This window comes from Anser cygnoides, chromosome 1 (genome assembly GCF_040182565.1).
Source record: "Anser cygnoides isolate HZ-2024a breed goose chromosome 1, Taihu_goose_T2T_genome, whole genome shotgun sequence".
Taxonomy (NCBI): domain Eukaryota; kingdom Metazoa; phylum Chordata; class Aves; order Anseriformes; family Anatidae; genus Anser; species Anser cygnoides.
Genome location: NC_089873.1, coordinates 94,705,003 through 94,727,186, shown reverse-complemented (window position 1 = coordinate 94,727,186; position 22,184 = coordinate 94,705,003). Strand labels below are relative to the sequence as shown.

At 36.2% G+C, this 22,184-nt stretch overlaps 1 protein-coding gene across 50 annotated transcripts in view; it reads right to left on the bottom strand.

The window, feature by feature from the left end:
* Window positions 1-22,184, bottom strand: part of ABI3BP (ABI family member 3 binding protein) — a 185,417-nt gene that overhangs the window by 93,105 nt on the left and 70,128 nt on the right. For all 50 annotated transcript variants that reach the window (XM_067003035.1, XM_067003061.1, XM_067003053.1 and 47 more), the window contains 5 exons: window positions 12,275-12,456; window positions 9,294-9,355; window positions 4,467-4,518; window positions 3,283-3,345; window positions 2,658-2,753 (listed from right to left, as the gene is read on the bottom strand). In XM_067003035.1, the coding sequence (XP_066859136.1) occupies window positions 2,658-2,753; window positions 3,283-3,345; window positions 4,467-4,518; window positions 9,294-9,355; window positions 12,275-12,456 (455 nt within the window). The remainder of the gene's footprint in view (window positions 1-2,657; window positions 2,754-3,282; window positions 3,346-4,466; window positions 4,519-9,293; window positions 9,356-12,274; window positions 12,457-22,184) is intronic.

Sequence of the window (22,184 nt, the reverse complement as noted above, 5' to 3'; positions counted from 1 at the left end):
ACGCTCAGCCAAATGCCGAAGTTGGACAACTGAAGTTACCTTTCTCTTTTTCCTTGTCTTTTGCTCACAATCACTTTCTCCTATTTTTACTGTGCACCCTACTGAGCCTTACAACCTATTTGAAAGCAAAATGTTTTCCTGCAGAAAGACATAATTTTACTAGTAGAGAACCAAACCAATAAAACCTTCTAGTCCAAAACCAATATTGGAGGTTTTATAATATGGTTTACTAGAAGTGAGGGTTATTACAAACGGATTGGTCAAAATGTGGTCTTTAAATGGTACATTTGTTTGTTACCTGTACATCCCATATCTTAAACTTTTTAAACCTTAAAACCTTAACTAAATTAAAACCAAGCTAGCAAAGACAAACACCTTTTTTTCTATATTTAATTTTCAAAGAAAATATTAGTTATCAAGTTAACAATATGGTAAATTACATCACCATGACTGAAAACTAATAATGTTCTGTAATATAAATACTACAATTAAGTTTTTCTGCTTAGTTTCAATTTTCAGTAGCCACAGATGATGCTAGGAGATGATGCTTAGGGATGCTAATTTTTCGTAGAATCACAAAATATCCCAAGTTGGATAGGACTGACAAGGATCATTGAGTCCAACTCCTGGATCCACACAGGATCAAAAATCAGACCATGTGTCTGTGTGCATTGTCCAAATGCTTCTTCAACTCCGACAGGCTCAGTGCTGTGACCACTGCCCTAGTAAGCCGGTTCCAGTGCCCAACCATCCCCTCAGTGAAGAACCTTTTCCTAACACCCAGGCTGATGTCCTGTTGCTGTCCCCAGAGAGCAGAGCTCAGCGCCTGCCCCTCCACTCCCCTTGTGATGAAGCTGCAGGCCACCATGAGGCCTCCCCTCAGCTTGCTCTGCTCAGGGCTGAACAATCCAAGGGACCTCATCTGCTCCTCATACTTCTTCCCCTCTAAACCCTTCACCATCTCCTTAGCCCTCGTTTGGACACTCTCTAATAGTTTTATGTTCTCCTCATATTGTGGCACCCAAAACTGCACACAGTGCTCGAGGTGAGACCACACATGCGCAGAGCAAAGCGGGACAGTGTCTTCCCTCAACCGGCAGTGCCTGAGGCACCCCAGGGTAGGTTTGACCCCCTCCTGGCTGCCAGGGCACGCTGCTGGCTCATATTCAGCTTGCTGTTGACTAGAAATCCCAGATCCCTTTCTGTGGAGCTGTTCTCCAGCTTCTTGTCTCCCAGTCTCTACATACACTCAGGACTACTCTGTCTTAGGTGCAGAATCCAGCACCTGCTCATTTTAAACTGCATGCGGTCAGTGTCCAGCCCTCTAATTTGTCAAGATCTCTCTGCAAGGCCTTTCTACCCTTGACGGAGTCAATGGCTCCTCCCAATTTAGTATTGTACACAAACTTACTTATCATTCCTTCAAGTTCTGCATCAAGTCATTTATGAAAACATTGAAGAGCACTGGCCCCAAAACGGAGCCCTGTGGAACCTCACTAATGACTGGCTGCCAGCCTGATGTAACCCCATTTGCTAAAGACCTTTGAGCCCAGCCTGTTGGCCAATTGTTCACCCATCCTATTATGCACTTGTATGCTGGACGTTTTGTCCAGAGAGATACTGCAAGAAACAGTACTGAAAGCTTTGCTGAAATCCAAGTAACTCAGCATTAGTTCAAACATATTCTTACTCAAACACGTTTCAGTGTTACTCTGCTGTGTAGCTCTACCCTTGCATGCACAAAATATCTGAACAGGAACAAACAGTGCTCTTTTCTCACTGCAAAGCAAACTAGTCTGAGAATGTGCCATGGCCAGCAATGGAGCAACAGAGTAAAAAAAAAAAAATAACAGAAAGAAGAAAGGAAGAAAATCTCACATAGTTGTAAAGAGTTCAGATAAAGTACTAGGCCTTGGCAAGCCAAAAATCATCAGCTCCAGAATTCTGCTCAAGCCATCTGTGAAAGAGGGACCAGGGACGTTTTTAAGGTTATAAAGACAGCTGTATTTCCCATGATTGTGCCATTCACAGATGATTTGCTAATTTACTGAACTTAAACAAAAGCCTCAATAAATCTTTCACGTGGACTTGGAACCTGCAAGTTCCAGGCATCCTCATGAGATATACATGAAATTTGTATTGAAATTTGTGGCTACTCTTTTCTCATGGATTTAATTACAGATAATCAATAAGAATCTCTCCATGAAACAATTTCTCATGTCTACTCAAATCAGAACTCATAAAATAAAATTCACATAAAATCTGGTCTTACAAGTGCACACAAACTCCTGTTTTTACAGACAAACACTGAAAGAAAACACTTATGAAAAAAAAAGTTACAATGTAAAGCAAAGCAAAACCCCTAAATACCATAAACATGGTTATGTTTTTCCTTCCCTTCTTTATGGATCAAAGCTAGTACATATACTTTTGCATGACTATGAAATACTTAAAACCTTGTTCAGTTGTTTTAAAATAAGCGTATTCCTACAAACTCTTAGAATTCCAAACAAACCATTAATTAAACAAATACAAAATGAAAGGTAAAACAGGAAAAAGGGGCTTTTCTCTTGCATACCCAATCTCACACCCCCCCCTCCCCCCGTACTACTGATGCTTCTCACGAACAAATAAGAGCTTAGTTCATTTCTGCTTACCCAGTTTTTTCCTGGATGCTTGAGGTATGTCATCTATTGTCAGGGGAGGAAAAAGTTTCTGCTGAGTTTCATTGAGACCCGGAACAATAAGGTGCACTACACAGAAAGGTGAGTGAGCCATTAATTCCAGATGAGCTGAACAATAAATATATAGTCTGTCTTCTGAAATATGTGACCAACTACTACAGAACCACTGGGAGTTTAGCCTGAATATCTGGGAATTGAGTTAATCCTATTCAGTAATTATTACTCCCGTTTGGTGCCATTTCCTTTTTTTTTTTTTTATAAAAAAAAATCACTCGCTGTATTAACACTTTCACTATTCTTCAGAATGGCAAACAATTCAAAACAATTCAGTACTAAAGCATACAACCCTGGAGTACTGTAATATCATAGATACAGGGACATTTTGTCTAGTGTGCCAAGGAGGACAACCAAATGTGGTTATCAGAGGTTACTGCTCTAAGCAGTATATGACAGACATTTCTCTATATGTTCTACATTTATGTGCAAAAGACACATTTAATGAAAGAGCTATCAAGATCAAGAAAACTCAAAGCATTTACACAGTTCAAATTTTCAGCCACAGAGGAAGAAATATTGAAACAATAAATCTTCTCCTCACCTAATATTGCTCCAGGCAGAGAAGAACTATCTGAAGTTTTGGACTGTGTCCTATTTTGAATAACTGTGGAGACAAAACAAGTACATCAGAAAATCACTTGAAAAGGCCTGAAACAGGAAACAAAGCCACCACTGAGACAAGCCTCAGCATTCTGAAAGCCTTTCCTCAATTTAATACTAAAAGATGAAGACATCATTGTAAACTTTTCTACATTTGCATTCAGTTTAAGAGACTGCAAATTGTGTTACTTCTACATTTCCTCTTAACTGTGCATCTCTTCTTCCTAGCATATCAGTTTGAGGTCCTTGGTGAAAAATATCATTCTATGCTTGTGTTAATAAATGGCCAGCTCTGGCACATCTCATTACCCTACCATTCATATGTCTTTAGGAAAGAGGCATACTGGAAAAAACAGATGTGAAGTAAATGTCAGTACAGTCATAATTTAGCGGTAATTACTCTAATTTGCTTTTGCACCACCCTCCATTGTTTCTTGAACTGTGAAATACCTCAGAAGACAATTTGCTTGATTTTGTTGCTTAAAATTATTTACAATATAATTTCCGTTAGCAAGTTTTAATCTGCACCTCATTTTCTTCACTATCTGCAAGTAGTTAATTTTCAACAATTACACTACTATGCTACCTCTCACTACTACAGTCACAGGTGAGAAACAGGTACTTCTAAAGGTCAATATATCTAAGTCTATTGTAGCTGTCTCTCTCCACTGACTGGGGAAGGGAGCAGAAGGTTAAGACAGTGGTGTAGCTAAAGACATCCACAGTGCAGACATCAAAAGTTTGGCAACATTATTCTCATCTATACTACTGCATTTCAAGCTCAAATATTGAGCCATGCACAGATGGAAGACCAAGACACCTGTACAATTCAATAGAAACATGAAAGAATGGATAGTAGCCGAAGTCAAAATTGATTGGTGTCCATTCAGGAAATCAACAAAGGCATTGTTTGTAATGCAAATTAATAACTCATTTTATTAACAAGTGGCTAACAGCTTGGTATTATTTGTAATTAAAGAACATGATAGTTTCTAAGGTTCTACCGATTCTAAAAGGGAAATTTCATGCATTCACATCACAGTCAGTAGTTTTTTTCCCCTCCTATTAATTTTAAATCAGTCTTGCAGAACAAAAGAAACAGTTTAAAAATATATAGAAGATTACCTTGTTTGATTATTGTGACAGGGACCAACTTCTTGTTATCTCGTAGCGTAAGCTGAAAGAAGGGAAAAAAAGCCTTGGGATAACTGCCATCATAGTAATTGAACTTTCTTAGTAACAAAAATAGAGGGCTCTAATCCAAAACCGCGCCTACCCCAAGTTAATGCTGGATATGGCTCTGGCCCCAGTTACTGAGGGTTACACTATTGCTTCAGTTCCCTTGGGTTAACATAGTAATATTGCATTTTGATCTCCTTTTTTCAGTTTGAGATGTTTTGCTTCATAAAAACACAGTATTTGACAGCTTAGGAAACCCCAATCTTTTTTTCTTTTAAGAATCTCTTGAGCACTCACTAGGGTGTAGACCAGAAAGCTAAGAAAAACTGACATTTAACTAAAACAAAACATCCGAAATACAGGCAATTACAAATGTGGTTACAGGATAAAATTATATTCTCAGGAAGAGTATTTTTTTTAACACAAACTATTCCAGAACCAAGTGTACATTTGTAACTATTAGCATGCTTGGGTCCATAGTCTGCGTAAAGTACGAGTAACCGAAGAGTTGTTTAATTCAGTGAAAGTGGTTCCAAAGACTAATTGGCCAGCCACCCGTGTTCTTCTCAGAATTGTTAAGCTAAATACTTGCACTCTTCTGCTGTTTGTTTGTCTTTTACCCAGATTAGCTTTTGCCTGTGTGCATCTTTTTCAGAATCCTGATAACCATGAAAAGAAGTACATGAAAGAACCCCACATTTTTTAAATAAAGAAAACAGATGGTCTGTATGATTATAAATCAGTATTCCCTACCACACGTGTAGTAGGACCAACTTCTGAAAGCCTTTAATATAGTAAGGGGAGGGGAAAAGGAAGACTGCCATGTCAGCAGTAGGAGAATGCTAAATACATTAAAAGTGAAGGTTTTCTTTTATTTATGTTTTTTTTTTTTTTAATCAGTTATACCTGAGTTACAAGAAAGAAAATAACTCAAACAACTACCTCTCTGAGTTAAATGTACACCACTTAAAGTCAGCATCCGTTTAAGTTCATTTTGCACTTCATGATATCTGGTCTACTTCACGCGAAAACGCTTGCGTGAAAATTCAGCATTTGATGAAATTTATTTACTTAACGCTATCTATTTCTGCTCTCCTCTAAATATTTACATCTTCAAAAAGTACTGGTTAGAACAAACCAAAAGCCTAGGAAGCTGGAAGAAGACAGATCTTAATAAATATGATAGCTTTTTCTTCAGGAAAATGGATGGAGGCTGCTTATTCTACAAAAGCCATTACTTTCTGTTACCTAATAACAAGGTTTCATTGGTATGAATATGGTCAATCATTGCCACTGACAAAGAATATGAAATTATGTTCCTTTCCTATCACTATTTTGCCTTTATTATTAATAACCCTACCTTTTATTTTGCCTTTTAGTGAAAAAAAAAGTTTCAGCTTATCAGCTTTTGTAGTAACCCTGCTATTCATGTAACTAACAAGTGGGATAAAATGCATATATTCGAAGCAGCTGTCCATTTAATTGTATTTCCCATCAGGAGCCCTTATAATCAAATAAACAACTCTTAAGAGTCCACTCACACAACTCTAGTGTGAAACTTGTAATCATAATTATTATTAGTCCTCATACTAATAAAAGACTCTTACATTCATTGACGAGAGCATATTTTGTTGACTAATAATGGATGACTGATGCCAGCAAAACAAAAATGCTAAATACACTAAGCATGCATTAAAATACATTCAAAATTTAGCTTATCACTTGAGAACAGATCACTGACACGAAATCTATGTTCTGCAGCTGCTGTACTTATGCTGTTTATGCGCACCAATATGCAAGTGCTACACTTGAAATGTAACACCATGTTGTCAATCTTCTTATTCTCAGTCTCCAAAAAGCACCTAATACAGGTGCTTTTAATTTTATTTTTTTAAAATTTTACTATATCTAGTAAAATTTATGACTTTGAGCAAACCATTTCAGAAACAGTAATGTATCATCTGTAGTAATGGCACTGTTACCTGTATTTTCCAGGCACAGAATACAAAGCACATACGTGTTAGGAACAGTAGTTATTAAAGTGATTGTGGAAACTCCATGAAGGAAGATGACAAAAAGTATTGCTTAATTTCAGAGGAAAATTAGATTTGTAGGCTATACCATCAATCAGGTATCTTAACTTCTGACTGCATACTTGTTGCATACTGCATAAAGGACTACAGTTCTTTGACATTCTATCAAGTGGTATATGGCCACATAACTTCTAGAATACTCATTCTTTCTGTATTTTTTATATATAAGTAGCCGACAAATAATTATCATATACTTAAAGAGACTCCTCAAGGAAGCATTACAGTCAACATGGCTTGGGTAAGCTTGGGAAAAATACGTTTTCAAATGATAGAAGTTGAGAGCCCTGCTTTTTGACTGAAAAACTCAAGGAGGACTCCACCTTTCAGCCTGACATTATGAAACTACGGGAACCTACTTAGACAAAAGACGAAAGAAATTTCCTCTGCATTCCCTCCACCCTATCACCACTCATTGTTTATAAAGGGAAAAACAATGGCTGTCCCTAGAGGTCTTCTTTTTTTCCCCTCTCATTAGTTGTAGCTTACATAGCCCCAGGAGATTAGTCAAACTTAGTGGATGAACCTGCCAAAAGAAACACAAGCTGAAATGTGACTGATGTTGAAAGGGCAGAATGACTAGATGGATTGGTAATGTTGCTTTAATAAACAGCCTTTAAAAATGTCTCCTTACAGAGAAGAATTAGAACCATGCTCATACAATTTAGTTGTGTCTTTGGAGAAAAAACAAGGCACAAACAAAGCTTGGCCTAAACAACAGTTATTTTGGCTTTGCTCTGATGAAACGTACTCCACCTAATACTGTGGAAACTGAAGTAATAACATAAATTTAAGAGCTGGACACTATCGGCTTCCCAGCCTTAATTTTATGACTTTTTGCACCACTGAAGTGAGAGTGGTAAGAGATTTTTTTTTGAACAATCTGTGGAATGTTTTCATGATATTTCTATGGAGGGTGATGAAGCAGTAATACTCTTGAACTAAGCCCTGTGAAGCTGACTAAAAAGACTTGATATTGGCTCAAGTCTTCTTTTCATGCTTAAGCTGTACAAATATTTGGAAAATTGTTTTAGCTCACTTTCTCAGGACTTCTCTTGCATAAATAGAATCCCTGCTTTCACGGCAGTGGCCTTACAGGGTTAGGGTCCTGACACATAGGAATAAAGGAACATAGTTTGCATACCAGAAGCCAGAATGTATTACCTGGTCTTATGCTCCCACATATAGCTTTAAAAATGTTTATGGGACCAATGGAAAGAACAGTGAAGTTGACTTCATCAGCAATGTAATGAGATGAGCACCTCCTTGAATATCTATTCAACTGGCTTCAAATTACCCACAGATAAAACATTTTCTCTTGAATGTGAGGCACGATCATGTCCCCAACAACCTAAGCGTTATACTACTCTAATTCAGTATGTAAAGTTCTAATTGAAGTATTACTATCCTAAATGAATACCTAATTATTCCCGCAAGAAACGATATGTAATGGGCTGTGGTTTGAGTCATGAAGGATTTCCAGGTCTTAAAATTACAGACAGTTTACAATATTGTTCAATACTATAAATGAACAATGCAAAAACGTACATGACAATCTCCTACTAACAAAACACCCAGAATATCAGAGACAGAAGAGAATCATGAATAACGAATTCTTCTTTTATAATAATCACTCATGAAGTAGCCTTTTAAAACATCTGAAGTAACAACTTCTAAAACTTTCCTTGGGCAGTTATTCCCTAGTCCACCCCATAGACGCTATCTTAAAAAAAAACATAAATAAAGAAAGCAAAACTGAAGATTAGCTGCTGAACCCTGCCCTTTGAAGAAAAATTTAGAAAAGTAAATGTGAAGAAGCCGATTTAATCTCATACAAGAAGAGGTAATGTTCAAGAGCTCTGAATAAAATTTATTTTTTTCACTATATTAAAACTAGATTACTAACAGGTTCAGTCTAAAATTCCTTGATTACTGCTTCACCTCTCAAAGGGAAAAGTATTTTTATATCTGAATCTATGAATGTACAGAGTCCATTCATGCTGGCTTGGTAACTGTTATTGCAAGTGCCAGATGAGAAAAAATAAGGAAATGAATAGCATTTATTTTGTTTTAAAACGAAAATCTCCATATGGTTTCATGAAATAGTTAAATTCTACCTAGATGAGGATCTGCAAAGATTTAATGAACTGCTTACCTATCTTGATATGAAAACTAAGTTGCACTTTTCAGCTTTCTCTGGCTGTGTAAATGCTTGCCTCACATGATAAATATTAGTGGGTAGACTAAAGATCACAGAAGACCTGAGTATGTATGAGATTCCTCTCTAAAATAACAGCATTACCTTATCACAAAATGAATTCCATGGAAGTGCAATCTTGACTACAGAAAATCCTCTGATCACCATAAATATCACAAGCTAACAAACCTGACTACTACAAAGGGATAAGCAAATCTTAATGCTTAGAATCCACATACTGAAACTATCAGCTTTATCTTTGTTAAACCAAAATCAGTAGGTTTGATCAATTCATCTATCATTCTCAATCATTTAATCAATCCACACATTTAAACACTTCTCCATATAGTTATCTAGTCTTAGATTTACAGATTTTTGGTATTGGTGATTTGTGGTCGTATTTTCTTTCTCATTTTAACAGAGAAGCAAAAATTTGACTGCACAAAATACAAATCCGGTTTAAAAAATAAGACTATTTTTGCATACCTGTGTTTGGGTATTAGGTACCAACTTGTACATATTCTGGAGATGTCCATTTACTTTTTTATCTGATTTGACAGAAAGAAAAAAAAATACACACAATTACTTTTTGTTTTCTCCAAGCAAAGCAAATAAAGTTTATTCTACTTTTTCAACAGCTAAGCAATTAATGAGACTTAATTACAATGTATAAAAATATAGCGCATAACAATTTTGTTCAGTCCTGTTTTTCCAGATTTTTTTTAAATTAATTCAAGTGCAAAGCCTGCACTTCATGTTTTGACAGGGAGGAAATGTTTTTGCTCTACCACAGGGGTAAGAAGCCTGAAATAGCTTCTAATAGATTAGAAGCTTCTTGTGATGGAGCTGTAGATACAGAGGAGAAACAGTCCCTTTTCCCATCTCTTATGTTCTTCGTATTCTTAAATACTTCAAAATTTGTCTATATATTCCATCTTTGCACTGCCCTGCTCCCTTTGAGTCAACAGGACAAAAAGCACAAATCAAGGTTAATATCATATTTCTTCACAATTCCAGCCAAAATTTCCAGCGCAAAAAAGCACTAGAAAAAAAATCAACTATAGAGAAATATCAATCAAAAAACATTTAAGTTGACACACTATCATGGAAAATCTTTGAAAGTGCTTGACATTTCTCAGGAACAGGACCTACTATTGGCCTGAAGACAAGGCAAAACTGAAAAACATTTCACAATGATTTCATGAGAAAATCATGTTAAGATGGTCAGAAATAATCTACTTTCATCTATTTTGGTTAATTTTGGTTAAATAAATATTGAACATTTGCCATGCTTTTTATGTTTTCCTCAAATCATGAATTAAAAACAGATTCTCCTCCCAAACCCTCCCAATGTGTTTAATGTATAATAAAAATTTGGGCTGTGGATTCAACAAATACAGGAACATGAATCAGTAATTGTGGCTTATGGTCATTTATGTATTCTTTAGTGAGGAAAGAAAATTTACAGTGAAGGAGATGTACCTTAATATATGAAAAGACATTGGGTGGCTGCAAGACAGTCTAAGTAATAATGAGAAAAAAGTTGCTATTTTGTCTGATTGATAAACTGCTACATAGACAGATGATAATAAATTAAATGTTCGCTTAATTTGCTGCTCAAAATTTTTCCATCTACCTACTATGCACTAATATGAAAGACTTGAATCTGAAACATGCTGCCAACTTTCTGATTAGAAATTAGTATTTGTTGAAATCAAGTACCTCAAATATGTAACAGACTAGTTAGTACCCGTATCAGCAGACCAGAATGTAGACATACAGTTCAATTGCAAGCCCTCCATTTTTAGTTGCTGCAGAACTACCCACTGAATACACAAGTCTATGTTCTAGAAAAAAAAGAAATCTTATCTAAAAAGTTTAGGAACTCTTAGAAGAACATGTCTTTCAACCCAACTCAATCTGTCTCCATAACTCAAGAATGATTCTTCTGGCATGTTAAAAACGTGGTGTCTGTAAGAATATCATTTAGAAATATATTATACATAAATAGCAAATTTTGTGATGCCAGTAGACATATTTCAATCATAGTCTTGAACACAGTACTAAACTCTAAGCACTATTCACTCTTATTCTCTCAAATGCTCAAATCTATTTTGGGACTAGCTCAATAAATTCCTTTAAAATGTTGGAAAAGCAGTTATTTAGCAAGCCTTCTTTAGTGCTGTCAAGTAGAGTTTATTTTCATGAGGTAGATGGGAAAAGACTACCACCATTCTCTACTTTAAGCTCATGGTATAATGACAGCATTATTCTGGACTGCTAAAATGACTGCAGGCACTGGGCAGGTACTTCAAAGTTACAGCTTTCTAATTTATTCTGAAGGCCAGCAAAGTTATCTAATATGAAGTATGAGGACTTTTGCAGAGTTACAAGCCAATCTATGGCTTCCCTCCTTTATCCTCAGTATACTGAGCTGCGTAACTTACCTGCAACTTGAAACAGAGTACTAAATAAAACTTCAGCTGGAAATCTCAAATGAATAAGTCTCTCTTATGAGAAATCCCACTCTTCATGTCTCAAGTCAAGCTAGAAATACTGAGCTTAAGAGTTTGCAACATCTGACAAACATCATGCTCAGAATATCTCTATGTAAATGTCTGAGGAAAATAAATCAGATTAGACAATGTCTGTTAAGTCTATCTCAAGGTCACAGGCTTCCTCTCTTCCTTTCTTTAAAAGACGGAAGACTTTGCTGCAGCATAATTCCTCTATTGACCGCAGTGATCCTTTGAACAATGTGGTTTTTCCATGGTTAACGTGATGTCAACTTGCCTGCACTGACGTGGGATTTTGCATTAAAAACTTAAAATGTAACTGAGTGAACATCTAGAAATGCCATATCCTGTCTCCATGAAAATCCAAACAAAGGCATATGTCAGAGCCTGTGTTTCCTACAAACACAATTTATATAAGTCCTTGACTGAAAATTAACTTCAATTTGAATTTTTCTGCATAGTCATAAGGGGCCCATTGTGATGTATGCTGGATAGGAGAAGCCCTGTCCAGCTTTTAACCAGCTTGAACTTGTAAGCAGATATAAAAGAAGATTCAAACAAGGATAATACTTTCCATCAACTCAGATTAGTAAATATCTTATTATTCAAGACTCAAAGAAAAAGCTTGAAATCCAGTCAGAAGTATAAAAATGTAGGCAACACTTCGTGTGTATCTGTCTAAACCAATCACTGTTACAGTCTTACCAACCTGCAGCAGATCCTCTATTATTCACAATTAGGTAAGAACACCTTTCAAAAACCGTAGGTAGCAGTTTTTCACATACCTTTGATTTCTACTTTCATCAGTTCCTAAAATAATTTGTTAGGGGTGCAGGGATGGTATTTAAACAATGAAAAACTGATCAGTAGCTTACTTTAAGTAATAGCACAACAGAGAAAAAATGCTATCAAGCTGCATTATTTATTAGATAATTATTACCAAATACTTACTAGACAGAACTGTCTTATGATTAAAAGTCTTGCTCCATATACTATCCTCTACGTTATCTTTAACTCCAAACTCATAAACTGTGTTTGGCTTTAGATTGTCCACTACCGTCTCTGTAACTGGGCAAAGCTGAAAAACCCATTTCTTGTCTTTATCCTTTTCTCTGTAGCGTACAGTATAGAACCTGCTCAAAAGAAAAAAGGGAAAAAAAAAAGTCATTTTTTCTTCACAAAGAAACTCACTGCAATCCTTTTTATTAGGAATTACTAAAACAACTTCTACTGACCATTGTTCTTGTTCTTTTTGGCCCCTTAGGGTCATCAAATACAAGAAAAGCCAGCATACCTTCCCAGCCCCTGTTATTTCCAAGATACGTATGAGATCATGAGATTCCAATATGAGATCCTCATAGAGATCCCAATATCAGAAGTATTATAGACAGAGCGAAAGAAGACTCTCATTAGACACAAACACTCATGTGTGGTTCTGAGCACAAACTGCAAGTTTATTTTACAGGCAGTTTCCGTGATTCTGACGTAAGTCAGACCTAGTCAACTGAATCATGAGCCTATTAGTCAGGGAGCCTCAACCTGTTTCTTAGAATCTTCTAGATCTGCTCAAGAAAAGGTGTTCCCCCCAAAACTAGTCCAAAAGTAGTCTCTAGAGGAAAAAACAGTAATAGTTGACATTTATAAAATACATTCCTCATTTGGTGATCCCATTATGTATTGCTCACACTTAAAACAAGGCATTACTTTCTGCAGTTTAAATCAATAATGCAATGAATACTAACAGATTATGAAATTAAAAAACGTTTCTACAGAAATTGCCCAATTAAATCAAGCAGCACCACCCTGAAAAAGTATGACTGCAATGCTAACCAGTATAAAACACCACAATGTAAATGGTGAGTTACGGCATAAGAACCCCACTGCCGGCTACAGTCTCCTTTTCAATATACATACTGTATCACTGCCAAAATGGGGTGGGGTTTTCTGTTTTTTGCAAAAAATGTTGGAGACGTTTAGCATTTTTTTTAATCCAAGTATTACTGAAAATTGTTACATGTACCACAAATAAAACACATCCATCTTACATTGCCATAAGCTGAAAAAGGATGAATTCCATCCAATCGTGTTTTTCTACACTTCAATAATTGCTTGAGGAGAAGAAAATTAAGGTCAAACAAGAAATGCAACTTAAAAACCCTGCTACAAGCCCAAGAATAATTCAGAAACATAAAGAAAAAGGAATTTGAGTTGTGAGATTTAATCCAGATATTATATAGAAAACATAACGAGATATAGGAAGGGACCTTAAGAAAACAACCAAAAAGGTTTTTAATACACTGCAAAGGTATCAAGTTTCAAGGTACAGATTAAAATCACTTAACAGGCAAAATAAAAAGACTGTCAATGCATAGACCACCTTTTACCGAAGTTACAGATAAGAATTTGCAGAGTAGAGTAGAGTATACATGAAAGATAAGTACATATGTATAGACATATATGATACATATATACACATCTTTCATATATATATACACACACACATATACATATACACACACCCCTATATACCTAAATGTATATATTTCCCTGCTGAGGACAGGGAAATTCCTACTTCATTAATAAAACGCAACCTATGACAAGGCAAGGGTCTACCACGGAAAATATTTTCACACACCAAGGTTGATTTTGCTTACACATTTTATCCCATAACTATGAATTTTTTTTCCTTGGCACCAAAACCACAGGTTCTGCTGTTTTAGAACTTACAGGTCAGAAACCTGTAGGCTGGATTAACAACAGAGAGTGAGATTGTTACCTACCAAATTGAGCTACCAAAAGTTATTCTGCTTATAAAATTAACGTTTATGTTGGTTCACAAGACTGTCTTCATTAGCTGTACTACTTAGCACTCAAGACAAGCCATAATCTAACCCCCAAAAGTCTGCTTTTCAGTAATGATTAAAGTTGCTAACATTAGAGTACTTCACACAGTTCCTCAGAAACTTACTATTTTCTACTAGTCCGAGACTTCATACACTTGTTCTTCTTGATCAGCCAGCATTCAGCAAACACCCACAACAATGCCACCCACAATGCTCTGCTCTTTAATCTTTGTCCATAAACTCTCAGCTGGCTCATCACTCATCCCTATGCATTCCAGCTGCCCCCTCACATGAAGGACATCTTCACCTTCTCATCTTCCCAGCCTGTCCTTCCTAAAGAGCCTGTATCGCTCCATTGCAACTGTTTGGTCATGCAAGGCATCCCACCACATCTTGCCACCTGTCCTGGTTCCAGTTAGGACAGAGTTAATTTTTCCTCCTAGTAGCTGGTAGGGTGCTATGTTTTGGATTAGGATGAGAAGAGCGCTGATAACATGCTGATGTTTTAATTGTTGCAGAGCAGTGTTTACACCAGGCCAAGGACTTTTCGGCTTCTCGCTCTGTCCTGTGAGCAGGCTAGGGGTGCAGCAGGAGCTGGGAGGGGACAGACCCAGGACAGCTGACCCAAACTGGCCAAAGGGGTATTCCATACCATCTGACGTCATGCTAAACAATATATAGGGGTGGCTAGCTAGGGTGGGGGGCCGGCTGCTCGGGGATAGGCCGGGCATCGGTCAGTGGGTGCTGAGCAATTGCATTGTGCATCAGTTGTTTTCTTACACATTATTATTATTAATACTATTATATTATCACTATTATTATTATTATTGTTATTATTATATTCCTGTCTTAATAAACTGTCTTTATCTCAACTCACCGGCTTCACTTTCCCGTTTCTCTCCCCCATCCCAGAGAGGGAAGGGGGAGGGTGAGCAAACGGCTGTGTGGTGTTTAGCTGCCAGCCGGGTTAAACCACAACACCACCTCAGCAGTCCCCATTGTATGGCTTAGTAAGTTTTTCAGCAATGATCACCACTATTTTCCTATGCTACATTTGCTGCACTTTCATACATGCAGCTGGTAAAGTCAGCCTTGGAAATGAATGAAATACGATTACTAGTGTAGATCCTCTCCTGATCGATTCTTGAATATCAAATAATGGTATTAATACTCTGCATAATTATTTCTGTGGGCTGTAACCTACCTGGATTTCACACGTCAAGCAATATAAGATCTAACTATCATTTAGACTGACAAAAAGTTTTTAATAAGAAATTATTGGCAATGCTAAAATAAGCAAAATTTCTTCTCCTTTATCTTCTTCGTCCCACCATACATAATCACAGAGATATTAACACATAACAAAAGTACTGAAATCTGTCACTCTCTTGCAAAAGAAGTAACAGAAATAAATAAATCCCATCTGAAACACAAGTACATCTTGCTGGGCCCCATACAATCTCTTGTAAGGGATTTAGAATAGCTATAGATCTATAAACAAAATGTGATACACAAATAGAAGTAGCCATCTTCTTCTCAGCTTTCCTGAAAGGGGAAATTTCATTTGCTTTCATCTTCATCCTTAACTCTTCCTCCCAGTTTTAGCTGAATGGGATAGACATAAAGTGACTGTATGAGATGGAAAGAAAACTTATGGATTCATTGCAATTATTAACAGCCTAAATCAATAGTTGCATCAGAAACGAGGGGATAAAAACACTCCAAATTACTCACAATTAATAGGCTTTTAAGTGGTTGCTCTCGCTTGCCTCTACTGTAGAAAATGTTCTGTTTGTGAATACTATTTCCACACCTGCAAATTCCTTCTCCCTAACATGAATTAAAAAACTGAGAACACTTGTATGTAGAAAAAAAAATATCTTTCATTAAAGTTCAATAATATAAAAAATACAAGATTTTTCATAGTTCTGCCAAACCATGCGACTAGAAATAGAAACGTATAGCACATAAAGTGTGTTCTCTCAACTCCCAAGATTTCCCAGCCTGTAAAAGCTTCACTAAGGGTGTAATTATTTCAGTGGAAACTTGCCACCATGAGTACTAAAAACACTGACTGTAGTGATAGAATTTCCTCAATCCATTTCAATAAAAAGCAATCAAAACAAAGTTCAATTTAACAATTTGCAAGTCACAATGGTTTGAGTATTAAAAATATAAAGATGGTAAACAAGATGTACTTTTTGGAAAATGCAATTATTTGTAGTGCAGGAATTCAGAAATGTCAATTTTTGTCATTAAAGAACAATGTTTGTTCTTTGTTAAGCCAGACCAACAAGCTGCCAAATACAGAGCAATTTCAGGTCCTGCATGAGAATATTCTACTGATTACACGTAGAGGGAAAAAAAACACTATAGTATCAAGTAATTAACACATATAATTGAAGACATGAGAAAGCAGTAAAATCCAGTCACTGCTCATGTATATCAATTCCCTCGTATCAGTGACATACACATAAAATTTGCACAGTTAGTCTGTGATGCACATCAGAAGCTGCAAAATTGCTTCTCCTTGATTGCAAATATTCAGAGAAACCTCTATACAGATTCTCCTGCCAAATAATACATGGCAGGCTGAAATGGACTCAGGTAGAAGGGGGAAAGGTGTGCTATCCTACTTCACAGACACAGCATGGTCCCATTATCTCTGTGATATGAAAATATGATTGTGTACTGCAGTCTAATAGCTAGTATAAAAGTAAAACACTGTTCACATAAAGCATAACTGAAACAGCCCTGGGAATGTTATTCACACCTGTGAGTGTTAGGTTGGTATTTCAGCAAAAGGTGGCACGCCTCATTTCCTGGATTCCAGAGCAGTTAACAGTCAATGAGAATGTATTTTCATCTGCATTTTCTTTGTGTGCAAAAACCTGTCAGCATTTATCTGCTTTTTGTTTTGATTCTTTATTTGTTTTGGCAGAGGATGTGAAAAGGGTACAATTTATCAGAAAAAGGTTTACTGAACAGAACTTGTATTCTTAAAGCAAATACTCATCAAAAGATTTCAAGGTTCGCTTCACTTCCATTTCAGCTAAGACTGTATAAAACATTAGAGCTCTTTTACTAAGTTCCATAAAAATTATTTTCTCTCCCTCTCTTTCTAATGGTCTGTGTTTCACTCATTAGAGGAAACATCCAACCCAATGACTGTGTGGACTTCAGAGAAATTTTACCTCCTCCTTCTTCACTAGACAGCTGAAAGGGCAATAAACTCCAACAATTCAAACACAAGTTATCATGAGCAGGTGAGGAGTACTGCTCCACTTGTGGTTAACTGCTGCAATAAATGAAGGAAGGGGAAGACATAAAGAGCCTACAGTCATCAAGGCAGTCTCTCTCCATATGCATTTGTGCAATATTATGTTTAATGTTTGCATTCTAGAAATCTCTACATAAAAGAGCCCTAAGTTGTATTTTACAATATTCTGACCTCACTTAACCCCACCTGTGATACATGCAAAATGTGCAATAATGACAGAAATAAGAGCAGTAAAAATAATCTCATCATTTGAAGCGAGCCACAAGAATATGATTATAATCCATAAGTCAACTGGTGTAGTTATTCTGTATCTGAAAAATCTATGCAAGACTAAGTGTGATACAGAAGACTGTTTCTATCCTTTCTCTGTTCAATGTATATAGTTTTGCTTTTGCTTTTTTCCCTTTTCTTTTCCTTTTTTAAACACCCCACATTGCAAGACAGTGACACCTTTTCTTTCACAGATAGAGCCATCCCTTTTATCACACAAGATATCAAAATATTATGAACACTTCAAAGAAGCAGCCCCAAGGTTTTTGCTTTTGGAATTAAAGAAACCTTGCTCCCTGCTACAAGAAGAAAAATTCTAGGAAGTACTATTTTCATATAGCAGTATGAACAACATTGTCAAAAATTTCAGTGATATTTTTCCAATTGTTAACCAGATCTCTTTTTAGACAGATTACCAGAAAATGCTAGCACTGTTAAATATTTGGGCCCAAAAAGTTATATACTGGAAATCATAAAATGCAAATTGTTTTACAGGATTTTTCAGGCTAGGTCAATTTGTATAAATATCATGGGTTTATTTGGACATGACACTAAACAAAAAATTACGCCTTGGAGAAATAAGAACATTTCCGATCTCTTGTCATAGATAAAACATTATAAAACCTAATTCATTTTTGTGTAAGGAATGTAATCAGCCTTTTAAAGAGACTATTAACACATTTATTTATTTGTTTATAGTAAGACATCATCAGAAGCACAGCACCCATTTAGCGCTAGATAGAAATAAGGGAAACAGTTTGAATTACGGTTTCTCAGACACTGTTTCACAAATTGGCACATGAAGTTAGTGTATCGTTTCCAAGCTTACTTCAAAGTAACAGACAGGTATGTAGAAAGATGGAAAGAATCACATCCCTGATGGCTACCAGTTAAGTTTGTGAAGCACTTCCTAATGTAGTTTTCACTTGTACATGATCACTAATGATCATTTTCCTGGCTTTTTTTTTTTTTTTTAAAGTAAAATTATGGATATGAGTTGAAGAGTCAGATGTTCTGAAAAATTAGAGGCTGACAACCAACAAATCTTTCCATGTTTAAATAAGCTTTCAACATATACTCCCACAGCAGTAACTCAAAAACATCTGAAATTCAAGAAGTTAATTTGTTGCAGCATGTTTTTCCTCAAGGAATTCTGCTAAGTTTAAAATATATGTTCTATGACATCTGCAGCACAAAGTATGATTACGTTGCCAGCTCACAGTGACACAGATTTGTAGATATGCACAGAAGATGCATGCAGATAACTTTCTGAATTTAAGGTTTTAAAAATTCTACTCTGTGCTGTACTGTATTAAGAGTAAGTATGGATTTATCTTTCTTCCTCTCCATCCCTTATTCCTTCCTCTCTCCCCCCCCCCCACCTTTTTCTAAAGCATCAGACAAATCAGGTAAAGCACAGCATCTGCACTATTTGTAAATATGACATTAGAATATTCCTATTACAGGCAAACAAAATTTAAACAATATAAACATGAACTCGTCCAAAGTTCTTAACTTAGATATACTTCATGGCAAAAAAACAAAAAGCATACCTTCAGGTTCAAAATTTCTATTTCACAAAAACAAGCCTGCTTGTTTTTATTTTTATTTTTTTTATTAATAAAATACATCATTCTATCTGGAAACCCTGTTTTTGTTTTGCATGGAACACCCTCCATACACACACACAAAACAAAACACAACAGACTTTAGACACTGCCTTTTACAACCCCTTGCTCTGTTTTGGAATCTGTGGAGCTGTTCTAACCAAAGGGAAGGCCAAGAAAAGTCTATACAGTGGTCTATACTCTTTTTTTTAGATCTAAATGGCCACTAAACATACCCCCCCCCCCCCCCCCCCACGTTTATTATTACAGCTCTGTCCATTAATGGTTGCTTGAACACTGAAAGGCAGGAGAAGCAAGTGTCTCCCCTCTCTGAAATACAAAAAGAGGAACTCATCATGTCTGTGCAGCAGGTTATCATGGCTTTGCCATCCTCCTTCACCAAGTACCTCATACTGGTGTTAATCAACAGAATATACCAAGAAACCTACCTTAACATTGTTGGTGGAACCTTTCTGGTGTTGTGGAGTTTCTATAAGTTACATAAAACTAATTAAATGATTTTTGGGGTGGTTTTTGTTTGTTTGCTTTGTTGTTGTTTTCTTTTTTTTTTTTTGTCTTTTTTTTTTTATTTTGTTTTGCATTCTAGTGCTTTTAATCAGAGATGATAACCATTTCAAGGAGGCTTTAAAATTTGACTTTGTGAAGAAATTCCAACCAAACACAGAGCAGTGATTATCTTCACTTCCCCATGGAATAAGGGTTTGGGGTTATCTTGAAGGAAATATGTAGCACTCCATTGTCTCATGCCCTTAACTTCCAGAGAGTTACGTGAAAGAAACCAAAAGATGATTTGTTTACAAATGACATGGGAAAATTTTTTTCTTCATTGGAGTTTCTTAAAAAGCACTTTGTAGGTACAGAAGAATGCTATGTGCTCTCAATAAACAGGCAATAGTTTCACTGAAGCAATATGATACCAATGCTCTTTGACAGCATGGCACCTCTTATTGAAAACTCATTTGCTCACAAAACCTGATCTTCTAAGGAATATTCCACTGAGGTCACTTGCACTGGAGAATACTTTGGCAGACAGACCCGTGCTGTTCCATATGGTTTCCATCTCCTGAGTCAGTAACATATCCAACTAGCTTATATTATGCAATATTTGTACAAAAGCCTAAAGGCCATCCGGAGATGGTAAAATCTGAGGCTGAGAACAGTTGACTCCACTTCAGATCATACAGACTTCCAGATCTAAAACTTGGTGGGATGTTAACCAACAGAACTGAGTGAAGGGGTCATAATTGCCACATACTGCCAATGTCAAAGGGTAGAGGTTAATCGCTAAACTATCTTGAGGATAATTAACAGAACATTTCAACACATCACTCTAAGTAGAACACGCCAGAAGAAGAAGGATCAAGTATGTGAAGTACACTGCCTCTGCAATAGACACAAATGTCGATGAATCAATTGTCTGATTTTCAGTCTTGTACTTCTAACACAATGCTAACTTGCTAAGGATGGGCTACTTCCTAAATATTTCTTATCATAAATATTTAATTATCATTCAAATTGCTATAATAAATTCATATTTTTTCTTCTATATAATGACTATAAGTATACTGAAATCCTATCTTGGCTTGGCATTATAGACACATACACCATGGTGACATGGAGAACCGTTTTCTTCACTTAGGCAGATCATGAGCATTTTGATTCATTAAAGGTAAACAAAACACAAGCATCACCTAAGTGATTCTTTTTTCTCCATTATCTTTACTGCTATTCACGGGTGTCAGTACATCTTTACAGAGTTGAAGTAGACTGAGATATTTAAACAAAATGAACACTACATCTCTTACAGTCTCTTATGGGGCAAAGGGGAAGTAAATAGGTGGTACTTCAACTGACAACATTCCATTAAAGCAGAAGGCACATTAAAAGCAACTGCCCAAGAGGAATCAGCTAACTGGACTAAACGTTTAACTGAAGAAAGAGAATTTTGGGAGATGCATACCATAGGCTGTTGCACAGCCACAGCAAAAGTAAGTCTCACACAGTAGAGTAGCAAACTTACCTTCTAAACATAGCAAAACACTGGTAGCACCGCACTAAAGGAAGAACACTACACATTGCGTTAAACAGTTTGTTCGAACTTTGAGTCAATGAATGTCCAAAAAGAACATTCAGTTACTGAGGAGGAAAATCAAACTTGATGAAAGCATTGTGGTTGGTACCATATACCTCGATTCTTTGGCTGGATTAATACCAGATATATGCCTCTTCTAAAGGGTTCTTACTTCCCACTAAACAACAGCTGTAACTTTGTGGATGACACAGAAGATAAGTAAGATAAGATGGTAAAAAATGGTGCTAAAATCACTGTGGGCAGAAGACTTCACAGCCTCCTCCACGATCAGCTCACTTCTTTGATTTCTAACCGTAGGAAACGGTTTGCTTCCTTCTTGATCAAGAGAGCAAAAATTAAATCTATGAGCAACCTCAAAAACCTTTTATTTCTACTAGAAAGAAATGCAATTAAGTTACATGCTTAGACATTTGCTAATGTTTCACAACGAATTCCTAATAAGCATTAGCATTGTGTTTGCAATAGTCTTTGAAATGCCAATTGGTGATAAAGATCCAAAGTTGTTCAAAAGAATTTTTTGAAGCTTGAAAAGGGTTAGTTCAAAATTTTTTGGAGGTAAGAAAAAGGCATAGTAGCTACATGTTTTTTTTTTTCACATGATCAAAGTTTGACATCCAGTTTAATGGTGTCAAGGGGACTTTTATTATCAACATCAAAGCAAGCAGATTAAAGGTCTAAATTAGACAGCTACAAAGTTTGTATAAATAGAAAAATAAAAGGAAAAAAACATTCACATTAATGCAAAGAT